Source organism: Montipora capricornis, chromosome 12 (assembly GCF_036669925.1).
Source record: "Montipora capricornis isolate CH-2021 chromosome 12, ASM3666992v2, whole genome shotgun sequence".
Classification (NCBI taxonomy): domain Eukaryota; kingdom Metazoa; phylum Cnidaria; class Anthozoa; order Scleractinia; family Acroporidae; genus Montipora; species Montipora capricornis.
The window spans coordinates 8,709,477-8,726,976 of record NC_090894.1 but is presented as its reverse complement, the minus strand read 5'-3'; the positions used below and the strand labels follow the sequence as shown (position 1 = coordinate 8,726,976).

At 37.1% G+C, this 17,500-nt stretch overlaps 1 protein-coding gene across 1 annotated transcript in view; it reads right to left on the bottom strand.

The window, feature by feature from the left end:
* LOC138026520 (girdin-like) overlaps positions 1 to 14,202 on the bottom strand; it is a 63,599-nt gene extending 49,397 nt beyond the window's left edge. Inside the window, exons 1-11 of the mRNA XM_068873902.1 lie at positions 13,864 to 14,202; positions 13,620 to 13,708; positions 13,316 to 13,427; positions 6,996 to 7,065; positions 6,307 to 6,365; positions 5,560 to 5,708; positions 4,897 to 4,972; positions 3,377 to 3,427; positions 2,651 to 2,763; positions 1,703 to 1,784; positions 332 to 403 (exon numbers count right to left, since the gene is read on the bottom strand). Of these exons, the coding sequence (XP_068730003.1) occupies positions 332 to 403; positions 1,703 to 1,784; positions 2,651 to 2,763; positions 3,377 to 3,427; positions 4,897 to 4,972; positions 5,560 to 5,708; positions 6,307 to 6,365; positions 6,996 to 7,065; positions 13,316 to 13,427; positions 13,620 to 13,708; positions 13,864 to 13,908 (918 nt within the window). The 5' untranslated portion in view covers positions 13,909 to 14,202. The remainder of the gene's footprint in view (positions 1 to 331; positions 404 to 1,702; positions 1,785 to 2,650; positions 2,764 to 3,376; positions 3,428 to 4,896; positions 4,973 to 5,559; positions 5,709 to 6,306; positions 6,366 to 6,995; positions 7,066 to 13,315; positions 13,428 to 13,619; positions 13,709 to 13,863) is intronic.
* Positions 14,203 to 17,500: the final 3,298 nt, after the last annotated feature.

The window sequence follows — 17,500 nt, the reverse complement described above, 5'->3', positions numbered from 1 at the left end:
ATCAATATTGCTAGACGAACAAGACATGTCGAACTTGGGCTTATCAACATTGGTTGAAGTGGGGAGGGTGGTGGCTGCTCGGGAGCGATACTGAGTGCTTAGCGCGTAAAGTAGCCCCCGTTTTTAATATGCTCAACCCTTTTTGTCCAAGATTGTAAGTCTTGGTAAATGTACAACTAGTGTAAATTACTAAGTCTTTGATCAGGCCGAAACAATATGTAAGAAAATTGGGGGCAGTCCCTCCCTCTCCGCAGAAGTGCCTAGTCATGGGCTCCTCTTGGTGCAAGGTTCCACTGGATCAACCAACTGAGTAATGACTGACTTCTCATACCTTAGCTCTGAGCGAATCAATTTCATCTCTGTAGGCCTTGACCCATCTTGCATCCTGAGACAAACCCTTATTCTAAGTATTAAGGGAAAAAAACACAGAGATATGAAAATACTTGAACAACCACTCTTTGAGATGATGGAATGGCCAAGGAAAAAAAGTGCAGTAAAAAATTAAAGGGAAGCACTGTTTGCGTAACCATTGAAAGTAGGAATTATATTTTTGTTACTTGGTCCAATCTCTGCAAAATATCTGCATATGAAGCCACCTTCCTGCTCTATTATTCTATTAATTAATGGTAATAAAAATAATGATAATAATGATAGCTATCATCATCATTTCATCTTGAGCTTATATCACAAACAGGGACCGTGGAGACCATTTTATAGTGGCAGGGCTAAAAATCTTTGTGAGCTCATATCTAAGGGATGACGCGTTTTGTTACTTTCACGAGGTACATTATTCATGTCATCTTGAGCACTGGAAAATCAACCAGAGCAAAAAAGTGGTAGAATAAGGGCTATAGCGCTAGGTACCAGCCCCTCCTCTTCTGCGGTCCCTGGAGCAAGTGCTCTGCTGATTGGCAAGACTGTAATAATTATTCAAATCACTCTAAAGCAGACCTAATAATGAAATGTTGGTTTTACAATGAGAAAGGAAAATTGGAGCACCACTTACATCACCTTGGCCTTCTTTCACCCTTAATTGCCTATATTTTTTGTGCCCAACTTTGAAAAACTCTGTACAGAAGTTAAGTGCCCTCTACTTCTCCTAATTTGCCATAATTTGATGAAATTTTTTCTAACAGTTCTTAGAAAGTTACTGATGCAGGGCTGCCCCCCAATTCTAATGCTGCTGAAGTAATATATCAACAACGAGTGCAAGTGATTCATCATAGGTTCTGAACAGCAAGAAACTAAACGAAAGCATGAGACCAAGTGCTTTTATTGTTTCGGGGTGTTTGGAACCTATGATGAAACACAAAGCACAGGTTTTTGATATGACTTCTCAAACAAGGTTGTGAATTTTTGAATTCTGTTTCCTTTGCTAATTGTGATGCAAACACTGTTGTAAACAGTGGAAAATGAGTTATTAAAAATGCTGTTCTTTGGTTTAATTTCTTTTGTTTTGATGCATAAATCTTGATATCCAACGAGGAATCAGATGAAAACAACTTGTAGTTTGGATACCATACCCAAAACACATGTGGTTTTCATCTAAGTTTTCACTGGGTTTCAAAAAGGCATGCACGTGACAAATTTATCCATTTTTGATAGGCTTCTGAGCTCAAGAATTATTAATGAGTTTGAGAAGAGAATTTACCTAACCAGAAATTACCATTAGATACATGCCTAGGTAATCATCACATTTTACCTCTTGTCTCAGGCTTTCTAATGTCCTTTTACTTGCTAATAGCTCATCTCTCAGCTCAGTAATGGCAACATTTTTTTCTTCTCTGATAAAAAAATTTAAAAGATTCAATATTACATCAGTTTTTTATAAAAAAATAACTCCAGTTATGAAATGAAAATATAACAGCTGACTGTCTGACTCTTTAACTGAACAGCTCACTGAATGACACACTGACAAACTGATCAACTGACTGACTGACTGACTGACTGAATGAATGAAAGACAGAGAAACTGCTGAAAGGACAAAGATGAAGGAACAGACTAAAGTCACAACTGATCAACAGGTTGTTTCAGCGCTTCAAGAATGAATGTAGCTAAAAATAGGCGCACAAGTTTCTGAATGAAATCAACAATGGGCACTAGCTCTTCCTGGCAGTCTTGGGAACTCAATCACAAAGACTGCAGCTCGACAAGATCAGGATGCAAGCATATCTAAGGGACCTCACGCTGCTTCTTTATGGTCCATGTGTGATCTTCAAGCACAGCACCGTAGCCGGGGGGAATTTAGCCATGAGCGGCTTTTGAGAAGGGCCGAAAACAAAGGTATCCAGAGAAAAACCCATCCAGGTGTCACACTGACCCAGCTCAACAGGGTTTAACTATTGCAAACAGACAAGAAGCGGTGTTTCCCTTTGGACAAGCTGTTCTACTAAACCACAATTCAACCACTGATCAGTTAGCTGTCTACTAGTTTCACTTGCTAAAATAGTCCTTTATATGCATTAACACAAAATTATGGGGAATTTTCCCAATTCTCAAAAGGCAAAATGACTGGGTATCCTTGCAAACTGCCTCAATAAAAAATGCTGTGCCAAGCAAAACCCTTTGGAATAGTCAACTATAATAGTGCAAGCTGAACTTTGTTACCATATTAGTTTGCCAAATCAATGCATCTTTGAACTGTTCTTACATTTCCTCGGTCAGAAGTCTTATCTTCTCCTTGTTAGCTTGGTCGGCAAATTTATCTGTGTTGTAACTCGTACGTGGGCTCATTGGTGGAGAAAAGGCACGGAGATTCTTGTTCTTGAATCAAAAGAGAGCAATATGCATAAGTCACAACATAAAAGAGGATGGGTCTGCCAAATCTGAGAGCCAGCGAGCCACGCGAGCCATGCAAGTTTTGCATTTAAGTCTAAGCAGCCATTTCAAATAGCGCTGATAAACAGGTGTTAAGTCTAAGCACCCATTTTAAAACCGTTAGCTTTCAATAACTGTGTGACCCGCATGACTCGCTGGCTTGCACATTAGTACAACTCAAAGAGGATTCAACAAATAATAAATAAATAAAATTCATTAATTAGTCACATGCCAAAGTTTACTGTGCCTTTACAAACTAGGCCACTGCAAAGTTAATATTAAAATATCAACATTGTCCTTGATATGTGATTGATTGATTTTAATCCACTTTATTGATTTCTGTAGTTATCTCAACAATCTGCTGTTGCAACGAAGGTTACTGTCAGCAGTGAGAAATAAAACAGTCAGTGAGAATTTGAATTTCAACATCTGCATATTTACAAAATGCATGAAAAAAAAAAATGCTAAAAAAAAAGTAGTGAGGGATTTCACCAACTGCAGACCTTCTGGTAAGAATTAACTCACCAATAATAATATTAAATTATTACTATAAACTAACTTCTTTGTCATGGAGTAAATCATCCCTTTCACAAGACAAGTGAGATATCATCTGAAAAGAAACAGCAAGTTGAATACAATTAAAAAGATTGTAACTAAAGAAGTTGTTGAAAAGTGCTTTAATACATACACAGGGCTAAAAGCACTGCTGTACAGGGTTCATACACTTTTTATGTCCTAAAGTTCCAGGACTTTTCTGGGACTTCCCAGAACCATATAAGCCCAAATCCATGAACTTAAGGAAACTCTAAATTTTAATGTTATGCAACAGAATTTAATGTCACATCCAATTTTCTAGTGATTTAATTCCAACTCAATGAACTCTTTCACCTTTGTTAAACTTCTCCCTGGACATGTATCTTCCAGTGAAGAGACACCTCTTACTATACCAAGAACTATATCATAAGTTACTTGTAACATCCAGTGTTACTGCTGCCAGCAATATTGTGTATGACAGATCTTGTTTTTGCTCTAGCTCTTCCCTGAATCTTGTTGTGATTTAACAAAGCAAACCCAATAACAAATATCAGTGACAGATCCAAGGTTTTTCATAGAAGGGGGTACAGCGCTAAAAAATGGCCTAGCTGACTGGTGATTTTTTTTTTTTTTGCAGAATACCAGTTGTATTAGAAAGCCACAGATTTTCTTTGGGGGTAGGCAGGGGGGCATTCCCTGCACCCTGCCTCTAGATCCATCCCTGAATATTATTGTTTTGCCAGATGAATGTGGACACAGCCATTTGACTATTACCGTAGTAACATCCAAAGACAGTGAACAAACACAAGACTAATTCTTTTAATTGTAGCTTTCTCTCTATGTGTATCGAGCATAAAGCCATGCAAGACATTTACCTAAACCATACACGGGAAAAACTTTGTTAAACTGCAATTCTTTGAAGGAAACAAACAACTTTGTTAATGAAATAAGTATGTGTAATCAAATGGCCTAAAAGCTAGGGAAATTATCAGAATTTTGACAAAACGCAGGTGAAATCATTTCCTAATTTCACAAGTAAATCAACAGTAAATCACTCGAGTACTGTATCCAACTGCTCGGGAAGAATCATCTCCAGGTTTTTCTCGAGGCTATTTTCGTCACACCACTTCTCTAAAACCCTCACCCAGTTAATTGTGCTCTTTCACGTATTTAAATTTTCTACCGCTTCTTTTAATTTTGTAACTTCTTCACTGATGGTCACTGTCTTAAATCTCGGCGCCATCTTGGCTCTGATTGAGAAGAGATGTTACCACAGCAATTTTGTAATTTCGCATGTGAAATTATAAATTAACGCTGAAATTTCGCGCCAAAATTAAGGAGTAATTTGTCACCCATGATATTATCTGAAGGGTGGTTTACAGAAGAAAGAGATCCTTGCAATTATCTGGACAATTAAGCAATGTTGACACCTAAAAGATTCAGGTGTCTATGAGAGACAAATTTGCTTCAATTAAAATTTGCTTAAATTGTCCAGAAAAATGCGAGAATCGCTTCTCACTTTTGAATAACTTTGTCATCACTTACTCCGATGCAGTTGTCTCTATCTTCAGCAAGTTGGGTCATGTGATAAAACACTGTTTCTGCATAAAGCAGAAATTGACTGCAAGTGAATGAGATAAAAGTAAAAAAAAAACAAATGGAGCATTTAGACTACCTACTTTCTGGAAGATGCAGTGACTCTAGGCTGGGCTTCTGATAATTTGCACGGTCACAGAGCTGCATAACTCCAGTAAAGCTCACTATTTTCCCAAAAAAAGTTGTACGATTGCAGTCTTTTTTCATTAAAAACATTCGTCAACTCAACACAAAACTGACTGCTTTCCAGCGATATTTGCCCAGGAAATTCCCACAAAATCAGCCATTTTCTCCATTAATTTGTCTCTGCAAATTCTGTGAAATATGACTTTTTTCCCCACAATCTATCAGAAGCCTTGTCTAGGGAGCTTGCCCTAGGAACTATTTTTCTGGCTTTAGTTGTTCAAATGATGGACAACGCTATCTGCTAGATAAATCACTATCCATTGGATAGTTGTAGCGAATCCAATTCTGCTATCTGAAGGGTGGCATTAAACACATTTTGAAGAACTGGGGCCTATAGACACTACACATGTTACACACTATCATAAAAATGCCGGATTGTCAAATATCTCCTCCACATGCTATACGACTAACTTCATTGTAACTCACTCTGTAGTGTACTCTGCCAGTTCTTGTGGTCGGAATGCAATCACATTATCTGGGTTATCTGTGATCTGTTGAATGTACTCCACTAATGATTTCTGAACATCCATGTCCATTTGTGTAATTCTTTCAATAAAGTGTTCCTTGTTTTCACACTGAAAGAGGTTACAGAGACAATTAGAGTTCTAATATAGTAAAACGAATCATCTACACTACTTTTCTAAACCAGGCGAGAGTCAATATAACAAGGATTTTTCATCTTAACAGGGTTACATGTATCCTGTTCACAAGAATTTCCTACACATCACACTGAAGTCGCAAAACTCTGATTACGATTGCGCTTGATGTCCCATTCATTTCATCTTGTGGCCCAGGTGCACACGATCAACGATAAGGTGTAAATAACAATGTCACCTTCCAAGCAAGTAAATTTCTTAGTTTGTAACCTTCTCAATATTGGTTTTTGTCTTAATAATCACCACAGCTTCCTCTTTTATTATGACATCCATGCACTCTTTGCAACCTTATGCGAGATTGGAGTTAAATTTTGCTCTCAACTCTTCAGTTGGCATTTTTCATCACACTGTTCACCATTCAAGAGTGTGTTGTTATTTAAAAAAGTCCCTTGTCACCAGTTTTTAATGTTGTCTCTGGTTGCCTTAACCCCTTGTAAGGCTTCCTCAACAAAACTCACTGAACTAATGTTAAGCCATGTCAAGAGCTTTAGTTTAATTAAGCTTGGTTTTCACTGACCTGAACTGCACATCCAAGCATTAATAGCAAGATTTTGTTCAGCTCCTCTGCTGCTTCATCTGAACAATACACAAAATATAATTTAATTGCTGGCATGATGGAAGCAACAGTCATAGATGAGCCATTTCAAATCCCTCACTGATTCTCAATAAATACAAGATATTACTCTCATGAATAACATATTAATGGTTTTACAAGTGTGGTTCTACACCAGTCTCAAAGCTTATGGATATAATAGTTGTTAATTGAAACCCACATTGCAACCTAATATTTTCTTTCTCTATCAGTGTTGTTCTGTTTCAATTGTTTTCTGCCCTTCATGCATGTGTATTGCGATAGAGGCAGAGGTCCCTGATTCAATGTTCAGTGACCAGCAGTAGCAAATGCATCAGACAGTACTCTTGTATCTAAAAGTAGACAAAGTAAGCAATAAAATTGTCTTCTTAAGATTAACGAAGTTTACGCAAATTGTTTGGACTGTTAGTTCAGTACATTGAGTAGACATGACACTGAGCAACTTCAACACCTGTTTCAATCTTCATCTGATCTTTGTGGCTATAATAAATTGCTTTTAACACCCACAAAAAATGATAAAAGCTAGATGACAAAAAACACTCAGAATTTGCTTAAACAGATCTCCAAAATGTTTCAAGACAAAAGGAACTTTTAGCCTAATTTACTTCACTCACCACTCTCAGGTTGCCGGGCTATTGCGACAACATCAGGTATTCTAAGTAAAACAAGCTGTTGCAGTTTTTCCTGAAAGAGGACATGAACAGAGGAGTCAGTTCTTCAGTTTTTCACCAGGATCATGCTTGATGAAATAACAAATTGTTGCAGGTCGATAATATTTTGAACAGCTATGGTTTTTCTGCTGTTTTCTTCACAATCGCTTGCCATTATTACATTAATAATAATAATAATAATAATCACTTTATCACAGTCTTTCAAAAGCATATTTCACTGAGGGATCAAATGCTTCAGCCAATTAGGGGAGATAAAGTATCTCAAATCAAATCAAATCAAAATCAAATATTGGTTTTTGATGAGAGGAGAAAGCCAGAATACCTGGAGAAAAACCTACCAAAAGTAAAAAAGAAAACCACGAAAATAAAGCCATGTACAATGGAGGGCACATAAAGTGCAGGTCGCAGGTTAGGGTTATAGGTCATTGTTTTACTATATAATAACTGAAACAACCCAAACTTTTGCAAAAATGCTAACCTAATAGGCTTGAACATTATCTAAAGCACAGTGTTTTGACCTAATGTTAGCATTAGTGAAAGTTTGGGTCTTTTCATCTATGGTGAAACAATGATCTGCAACCCTAACATGCAAACTGCAGTTTACAACTGCAAGGAAGACTGAATCTGGGCTACATCAGTTAATGTCACTGTTCCTTGGTATCGACATAGTTAACTTTTAACGCATAACGTAAGGCGCAATATAGAACGAGACAACAGACGTATAGCCGTTTTTTGAGGGGAACACTGCCTTGCGACTGGTTAGCCTATGCAACTTCCGGATTGCATGATATAGAACAACCTCACTTATCTCCCCAGCACTACGAGCTGATTGGTAAACAGCATGTGCTGGATCGGACAAGAGTATGGTTAGCGAGCAATGTACAAAGGCAAACTAGCCAACAAGCTTGGGTGGGAGAAGTCGCTGCGCAGACTTGAACGCACCTCGCAGGAGTGACCCAATTTTAATTAATGAAAGCAGGGCGATAAAACCCAACCCATCTCCAAAGGGAGGGAGGGAAAAAAACTTTAACAAATGCCAACAGCTAGTTGGTTTACTATAGAAGACAAACTGCCAAGTGAACGCTGACTGAGGCTTTTATAGCTAGACTCTGTCTATTAAAGTAGCCAGTTGTACAGCTTCTTCTATGAGCCAGTAGGTATTACACGTTCTCTTTAACAGTTATGAATGAGGCCTTAACAGATTTGTCCAATGCTGGTGTGTGTTATAAACTGATATCTAGGAACAAAGTCACTATGTCCTCATTTTATTTACAACAAAACCATTGATTTTATGACCTTGAATTACCGACTACAATTAAAGAACACGAAGATAACTAACGCGACATAAATAGCCCCTTTTAGTATAATCACGTTCCATCAACCGTATTTTACTGATGGGGCAGTAAAATCTCATTCAAAGGTGAGTGCATTCACCCCTGCATCAACCCTGCCGCCTTCGTTACATTGGAACAGTTTGAGATAGTTAGCTCCATTGATTCTTAACTTCAGGATCCATTGCTTCTGTTGTATATCTGTTTTTGTCTATTGTCACTTAACCAATCAAAAGAGCTGATTGGAATGTGGTAGCTGTGGCATCATGACCAGACCAACAGCCTGCATTTTGGACACCTCCCCGAGTGGCTATGTAAGCCAGTGGGCAGTTGAAGTTCGAGCTACCATGGAACAAAATTAATCCATGATCACATTAACCCACTGACTCCTGGGAGTTGGACTCAATAGATTTTACTCTAACACCAGGCAATTTTACTCCTCAATGCAGAGGAGGGGTGGTTCAGGAGTCTATGGGTTAAGAGGAGTTAAGTTGATTCCCTTGTTTTGCACCGCGCAGCTCATACTGCGCATAACATTGCGACTTCGTTCACGCCAGCCATCTGAAGAGAGGAAACAAAGGCCGCTTTTGCTGGTCAAGAGCTTTTAATTGCAATCATGATAACTCTTCTCGGTTAAGAGGGTGTCGTTTTGGAACTCACCCCAGTCCTTTCACAGAAAATGATCATTTTGAAGCTGAAATTGCCCCGTCCATTTATCATTGTGTCGCGAAGAAACGAGCGCGGTGACCCCCCATTTTTAATGGTTTTGTTCACTCGTAATAGGTACACGGAAAACATATTTTAAGGCAAAAAAAAGTTGGATAGTAGAAGTTGTGGTATTAACATGTAAATCACATGAAACTGCATTTGGAATCCGACACTGAGTGCAAGGTAATGACTGTATCAGTCCAATTTTCTTACATTTCTTTGCAAGATTGAGCAATTTAAAATCACTTTTCTTAAAGATTATAGCCCCAACAAACAAGTAGGTTCAAGTTTTCAGTAATATTAAGTAGCTTTTGCTACATAACAACAATTTTTCCAGTTGATCTAGTTTTGAACTCTACTAGCGTAATTTGGTAAAAAAACACTTACAATAAAGGGCATGCAGCATGAAAACAAGCACGGTGACCTGTGCAATTGAATATCAATTGTGCCAAGTTTGACAAAAATCTGGATAGTACGACATTTTCAAGGAAATTACCTAAAGAAACGGCAATTAATAAAAACTGGAAGGGTGACCAATTCATAAAAGTGACAAAATTATTGAATATGGAGATTGACGTACGAATGCAACAACGAGAGAGGAAAGAATACTTTCATGCATCCAAAATAAGACATTTATCAAAATGGTAATCACTTAATTTTGGCCTCCAAAACGTGGTTTTGACGTCATTTTAACAGTTAATTTGAAGTATTATACACTGCAAAACAAAAAAACTAAAACAGGGTATTATAAGTCTCTCTCAAGTCATTCTGAATATTGTGTTTGTTTATTCACCCATATCAATATATTCTACACCAAGTATTAGCTCAAGTGATGCATGAAATAAGAATATCAATTTTAAATGCTTGAGTGTCTGCAAAATATGGAAACAATAAAAATATATTTAAATTTTAAAGATCATTACTAAAGCAAATTATTTCCTTAATACATGTCTGGTTATCACTTTTTTGTCTCTTCTGCATCTTCAAAATAAGCACAAGTCATGTCTGACAAATCATTTCATTATGCAAAATAACACAACCTTTTCCACAATATACTGTAATTAGCTCATTACTTTCAAATATTCACACTTGATAGCAGCAGGCCATCCGCTAAATACAATGTTCCTTGCTTTACTACTTTAAATAGAGACAAAAACTAATACCACAACACCACTGTCAGTTCATACTTCAAATATACGCTGTACATTAAATTGTCAATTTTAACTGAACTACCAGTAACTAGCAAAAGCTCAACAAAAAAGACTCTAAAATACCAAATTCCCACACTATTTGTTATTAATAGAGGCTAGTTACGAAACATTTGCCTGATTAATTATATTGTGGTTAAAGGCATGTTGGTTCCTGCCCACATCTACAGTTGGCTCCACAGCAATAGCTCTGTTTACACGTTTAGCCAACTGTGACAAATCACTGGCAATAAAACTGTCCCAGATTGTTTGCATTTGCTCAAACTTAATTAACTGATCAAGTTAAAAGTATACACTGCAGTAAATTTTTAAAAAATGACACGTCCAACAAGGTTTTCAAGGACAATTTAGTAACTTTTAACAAGTACTGAGCAAGAATTCTTTATACATAGCTTTTTACACTTGATCTAAACTGAATTTTTTGCAAGTGCCTTCAAATCTGTTCGCCAGTAGTTTACAGAAGGTGAGGCTATCCTGGAGACAAAACAGAGTACTGCATCAAGAATAATTTAAGTTTGCCAGAAGAAATTTACAGCCATTAAGATTGTTTTAAACATAAATAACATAACATAAGATATTGAACATTCAATTTAAAAGCAAAGAAGCGAGATTTTTTGCTTGCCAATTTCTTTATTTATACACGAGTTCCCAAATGGTAAATATTTTTCAATTCAGAAAGTCTGTTTCTAACCTTAAAATGTCCTAGAGAACAGTCTATTTCAAAAATCACAAATGAACATTTTCAGCTCCCAAGAGTTGGCCTTCCAAACACTGTAAGCCTTTTCGACAATTTCTACCTGACAATCAGCTTTCAGCAATAATCTTAAACCTACACCTAAAGTGAGGTTCATTTACTCGAAGTTACCATGTAGCAGCAAAAATAATGTTAAAAAGCAAGAAATGATTCAAGGAATGAAAAGTTGCTGTTCACAGATATTCTTACACCTAAAAGCAATTTGGCCTTCCTTAAACAATGTCTTAATTTTGTAGAATTCCAATGAAATCCACATTCAGACTGCTTTAGTTTAATAATGCTAATATCAGCCTTCCAGGAGCCAATTGTTCAAAGTCTGAAAGTCTGTATAATTCCATCCAATGGAAAGGTCACTATCCAGAATGTAAAATATTCTTGACGTTAAATCTTGTTCGAGTTTTTTGACACAGTCCCTTATTTAGAAGTGCACAGAGTGTGCATATATATAAAACAGGAGGAAATACTGAAATCATTCCACACACTGAAACTGTTAAATAGTAAGTTATCAGACCCTTGAAAAACTAGGGCCAGAATTTTATAATGCATAGATAATACATCTAAATTAGGTAGATTGACAATTAACAATACTAATGATCCAAAAGCAACTAGCACTATTATGACTGCATGAATAGTTATAATAATTGTGGATTCAGCACCGACTTTTCCAAAAGTTGGATCCGGGTTATCTTCTTGGGGGCCAGGCAACAACAAGTTGCCTAAGCAAACCCAAATTTTATCATGGCTTTCATCACTCCAGAACCTTGTTGTTGTTATTATTATTATTATTATTATTATTATTATTATTATTATTATTATCATTGGAACAAAATTTGGTACGTATGTAAGTATGTATGTATGTAAATGCAGTGAAAAAAAATTCTATGAAAAAGAACATACCAGATCCAAATCGATCCAAAATGCCAATTCAAGTTGGAATTGGTTTTCCAGTAATAATGCCAAACCCAACAACATCCCAAAAAGAAAGGAAAAAGAATGGACTTTAAACATGTCCCTTCTTGGAAAAAGCATAATAAAATAGAGAGAAGTAAACAAATGGCTAATTCGAAGTCAGCATCCAATATTTGTTGACAGCAGCTATCGTGAAACGAAATTTGCATAACCTTTAATTCACAAAGCCCAGAAAGAATCCTATATTATGTTTCAGTTTAGGTTTGTTTGCAGATATTATATATCACTGGCAGAATAAAAGAGAAATTCATCCAAAAGCAACACAGAAATATTTTTAATGGCTTCACGAAGATTTTGAGGCTTTTTCCTTTACTCCAGTTTAAATTAGTTTTGTTTACACGTGCGAATGTTTGCCTCGTTTACATCAAACCGTGGCGTTCTAATCCCGCTCCATTTTGGAGATAAGATCTTTAAAGAGACCCTGAAAAGACTTACGGTGTGTACTGAAAGAAAACCCATAGGCACCAGAAACTAACAATGTCGATTGCAAGAGGATAATGAACAATGGCACGTGAAATATTCCATTCCTCTTAATTTAATCTCAACAATGTCTGTCATTAGTGCAAGAAAATGAAAAGATATAATGTTTCCACACTTTTATCTTCTTATGGAATGTCAGAGACAAAAAGCAAAGGAACACGAGAGGACGATATTTCGGAATAAAAGTTGAGGATCACGTCACTTTAAAAGTCGAACTCTTATTAATTACTAGGTACAAAATAAAGATTGTTTTTGTTTTGCGATCTTCTAAATGCGCTATCTGTTACGGTTTTGACTAGCGGACACAAGCGGTAATCATTCGTGACAAAAAGGAGAATGCAGGGTAGTATCGGGACCAACTTCTCCCCACGACAATTCGCATTAGACATGTTCATGTCTAGTCCCACCTCGATCCTCGGAAGTGCAACGGATTCACAACTTGAACACGATCTTTCCTTAGTTCATACTTTGCAGTGTCATTCTTCTTGGACTTTGCACAAAGCGATATATTTAACTTAACCTTCTGGATTAAAATCTCCACTGAGTATTTAAGGGCCTGACCTAAGGTCTTGAGTTGGACGTGAACGACGAGAAATTGAGCTTATATTAACAACACGCAAACAAGCGTGGAATTTCTCATATTGAACACAAACGCAATTTAACTGTCCGTACAGGACAATCTGAAAAATAAAAAAATCACCATAAAACTTCTTTTATTCCTTGAGAACTTCACAAAGAAAGACCAAGACAATTGTCAGGCCTTTTTTTAACTCTAATTGTACAAAATGAACAAAAGATTATTCACTCCCTCACCTGGTAATATAGTTTCAAGTGCTTTACAAGCGTGTCCAAGTTTTGCATCCTCAAATTTACGTCTCCGTAAACATTGTGATGTATACGAGTTAAAGTGAAGTAGGTCGGGTCGCTGTGACCAAAAAGAAATATCAAAGAGTAGTAATAAGTTTCCATGAAAAAGAACAATACCCAAAGAGACTATTTGTCGTTTCGTTTGTTAGAGAACGCACAAATTCGTCTCCTACCGCTTTGTGAACTGAATACTGGCCCGAAGGAGAATACGCAAACATGAATTTCGATAAATAGTAAGCTTAATACTCACATATCCGTCATAATTTCGTTAAGGAAGACACCATCCGCCAAATCGGTGAGAGATTCAATCAAGATATTCGTCTTGAAAGTATTGTTAGCCTACAAGAACGAGAAAACAGCGAAAAAATCTCGAATCCAATGCATGACAACTAGGTTTACTCGTAAGAGGACGAACGGTGCTGAAAAGTATAGTGCGCATTTGTGATTGATCACAAAGAAAATCTCAACGCGCTAAGATTCAAACGAAATCTCACCCAGACAACAAGTGGACTGTGAAGAAATCCCTCCGCCGAAGCCATGCTTATAAGTAAGGTTTAAACGGTAAACGATCCTACAAAAAAAATAACTAGTAAAGCCATACACCGGTCGGCAACGTCCGTCAAATCATCGAGTGTTCAGACAAGCTTATTGTCAACAGATCAGCTTGCAAAACCCGAGACAGTCCTTTAAATAGTACCAATGCCCTGGTAAATTTCCAAAATAAATTGCAGACGAGTGGAAATATACACCATTAGACAAGTAATGGGAAATTTCTCATCTTTCACGAAGCATTCAATTTTATGTTAGCGCGCCAGTACGTAAATGAAGACAGTGCATATTCCTCAGGGGTAGTGTTAGTTTACTTTGTCACTTAATTAGTCCATGTCCAAGATTTCCGGTAGATTTGTTTCCGGTTTCAGAAGATGCCGACTAGAAATGTTCAATTAAACTTTCTTTTTTTTCGGTTGACTTTGAAATCAGCTAGGATTCATGATAGATACTATTTTATATCACCGTAGTCCTGATCCTTATTCTCTACCCGTCCTGGAAGATTTGTCTCTAACTTAAACATGCACACAGTTTGGCGTTACACTTCGCTTTGATTGACAAGCCAAACAAATAGACATTCAATATTGTACTCATTGTACAAGCAGATTACTCCCTGCCTAACAAAAACATTGTGATTTGCCTTGTTTTTGTTTGTTTGAAAATAGCCACGGTTACTCATTGTTTTATCAAATTCGCGAAGACCAAATTTAGACTTGTTAAATTCCGAAGGGGTGAGGTAATAATTCCCTCCTTATTTAGCTTTTGTTCCCCGCATTTCCGCCTTTTCAGTGCATCGAAATTTTTGTGAAATCAAAATACTTCGTTGGGATTACATTTTAATTACTTCCTCTTAAGTAAACATCATTGCATGATTTTATATTGCCTAATTTGAAATTTAAAATGTAAAGGATCAACGATTTAACAGATTTAAGACGCGTAACAAAAAGCGCTGATTCGCCAGTAATGCCAGGAGCTCATCTTGATGAGCTCCTGGTAATGCCCAATTTGAGAGATCAGCGATTTCAGATGAATTTTAGGTCATGCAGGCGAAGGGTTAATTTGAACTTTTTAAGGGGTCATATTTCTAAACTTTGTCGTTCTCCAATCTGCAATACATGTAATGGAAAATGCGGCATTTCTCAGAGACCTCGGAGCTGAAGTGAGAAAACACGAAGCTTCAAGGCTTTTTGTTTATGGCCGGAAATCACCATCCGCTTGTCTTTAAAGCTTTCCTTTTATTTATGGGTATTTTTTTATGGAGAGCAATACAGTGACTGACGACCGTTTAGCTCCGTTTAACGTGTAGTCTCTCAGCTCTATGGTATAGCATGGTTAGCTACAAAAAGCATCTCTTCAATCCGAGGGCACAAAGATGTGACAGATGAATCCAATACAAAACGTTTTATTTACGGAGGTAAACTGATGAAAAAAAATTTGATTGTGTAACAGTTTTTGAACAAATGTCTCTTTGGCATTCTAGGAAGTGTTTTGGATTCTGGGAAGTGTTTTGTCCCTATGGGTCACCGTACATACGGCCTTCTTATGCTTTGAAATCTATCGCGTCTGAGTTATGAAATGAACGTATGATCGATGAGGAAAGTTAAGTGTATTTCTTTATTAAATCACAAAATAGCAGTAGTGATAACAGGGTTTCAGAATTTGGGGTGGGGGCCAAAATGAATTGTTCATCTGCATCCCAGACCAAGAAGCATCATTTTCAAGCAGTGAAAATATATGAGGCTAAACCCTTCATTTACCCGTAAAAACAGTGAGCAGGGGGTGAGGCCTGTGACACGCATTGTCCAAGGGTTAACAATTTTAGGCCATATTCAACCGTCGTTTCTCTGAAAGCACACACATAGTAGAAAATTTGAAACGTGTGGCCACTAAAAACTAAATGGTGTGAAAGTCTTAATCAAGGTGATTCGCGCGGAACAGCGTTGCGTAATTAAGCCGTCTCTAAATTGCAATCAAGTCCATAAAGTGACAACAGCTGTGTGTTTCTTACCACAACCGTGAGAAATGCCCCGCAGACTCGAAATGCGGAAACATTTTGTCAAATTCAATAAACACACAGGAAACACTTTTGGAAAGTTGCTCAGTACTCTTTAAACAATTTCACACCACTATTATTACCGTTCAGTTTCCTTTTTCACCCTCAAGTGTAATTCCATTGATTGAGTACAAATTTCCTCCAAAAGAATTCGGAAAATCGCGACGAAAGATTTCCTCGAAAACAAATCACATGAGATGAGTGATGTCTGTTTCTTATTTTCGGTCATTTTCCTTTTTTAACATCATTTCACCAAAATTACTTCAGGGTGAGTGAATACTTGTTGTTTTAGCCTAAACCGCCGAAGTACAATCAAAAATTGACAGATAAATGACACAGAGAGTATGAAAAAACATCAGGTCAACGAGCGACAACCCTAACTCAAGAGCGTAAGTAATTGCATCCAAGACATCTTCGAGGACACAAGGAATGGATGGTTTTCAATGACGTGATGAGACGGCCATGGTGCAGAAAAGAACAGCAAAAAATTTGTGGCTCCAATAATAATAGTCTCGTACCCAGATCTCACTCTGTCAGTATGACCGTGGGAGACCTGGGTACGAGATTAGTTTTGCATTATTCCCAAAAGACGTTTAACATGGCTGCTGTGAGGTCAGGTGAAGACCATGTATAATTTTTTTTTTAATTTTCAACCTAGGATGTTGCCTTTCACGTTCTGATTGGGTCATTAGTCTCCATTATCGGCTTTTACTTCATAGATACTGATGACTTTTACTAAGATTTTCCTTTTTTCTAAAATGCGAGGATACAGGTGTCGTCATGGTCATGTCGTCTTTGGTAACTGAGACGATTAGTTTGTGTAATCACATAGGCCCGAGGGCAATAGACAAGATAAATTTCACGGGTATTTTCAAAGTTTTCACAAAATTTGAAAATACAAGTGAAATTAATCCTTAATTGCACGAGGGCACATTGCGATTACATGTTTATCACATAACGGGCAAAATTATCGATGGAAGCCCTTTCAATTCCGCGACAAATGACAATCAACTTAACACGCTTTCATTCGGTTAGATTTCAGATCAATAAATCGATGCTGTCAACGGAAATAGCGCTTAATTTAATTAAACTGTATTTTACATGTGGACAAAAAGCAGTTTATCAGAGTCAGAATCTGGAAGAAGATTCTCTTGTAACTTCGCTTGCTCTGGATAAGCAACTGTTAACCAATCAGGATCAAGTAATCACGCCCTCTTGATTACCAAAAGTGCCATACCCTCCGTCTCAGCCAATCAGAATTCAGTAATTTTGCCATGTATGTGATAAGCCATAAAATGCGAGCTTCCCCGTTATTGTAAGATGTTTTTTGTGCTGCAATACAACTTTTCTCTCCCACATTAACATTTTTATGGCTCGATTTGATGATTATCATGATTTGTTTTTCATAACTTTCATATCTTGTTTCATGTTACACAACATGCGTATTTTAGAGGTTAGTGACCACTTTTCACCATTTCGTAATGAATAAAACAAGTTGTTTTTAATCTGGACATTTCATCAGTACCTAT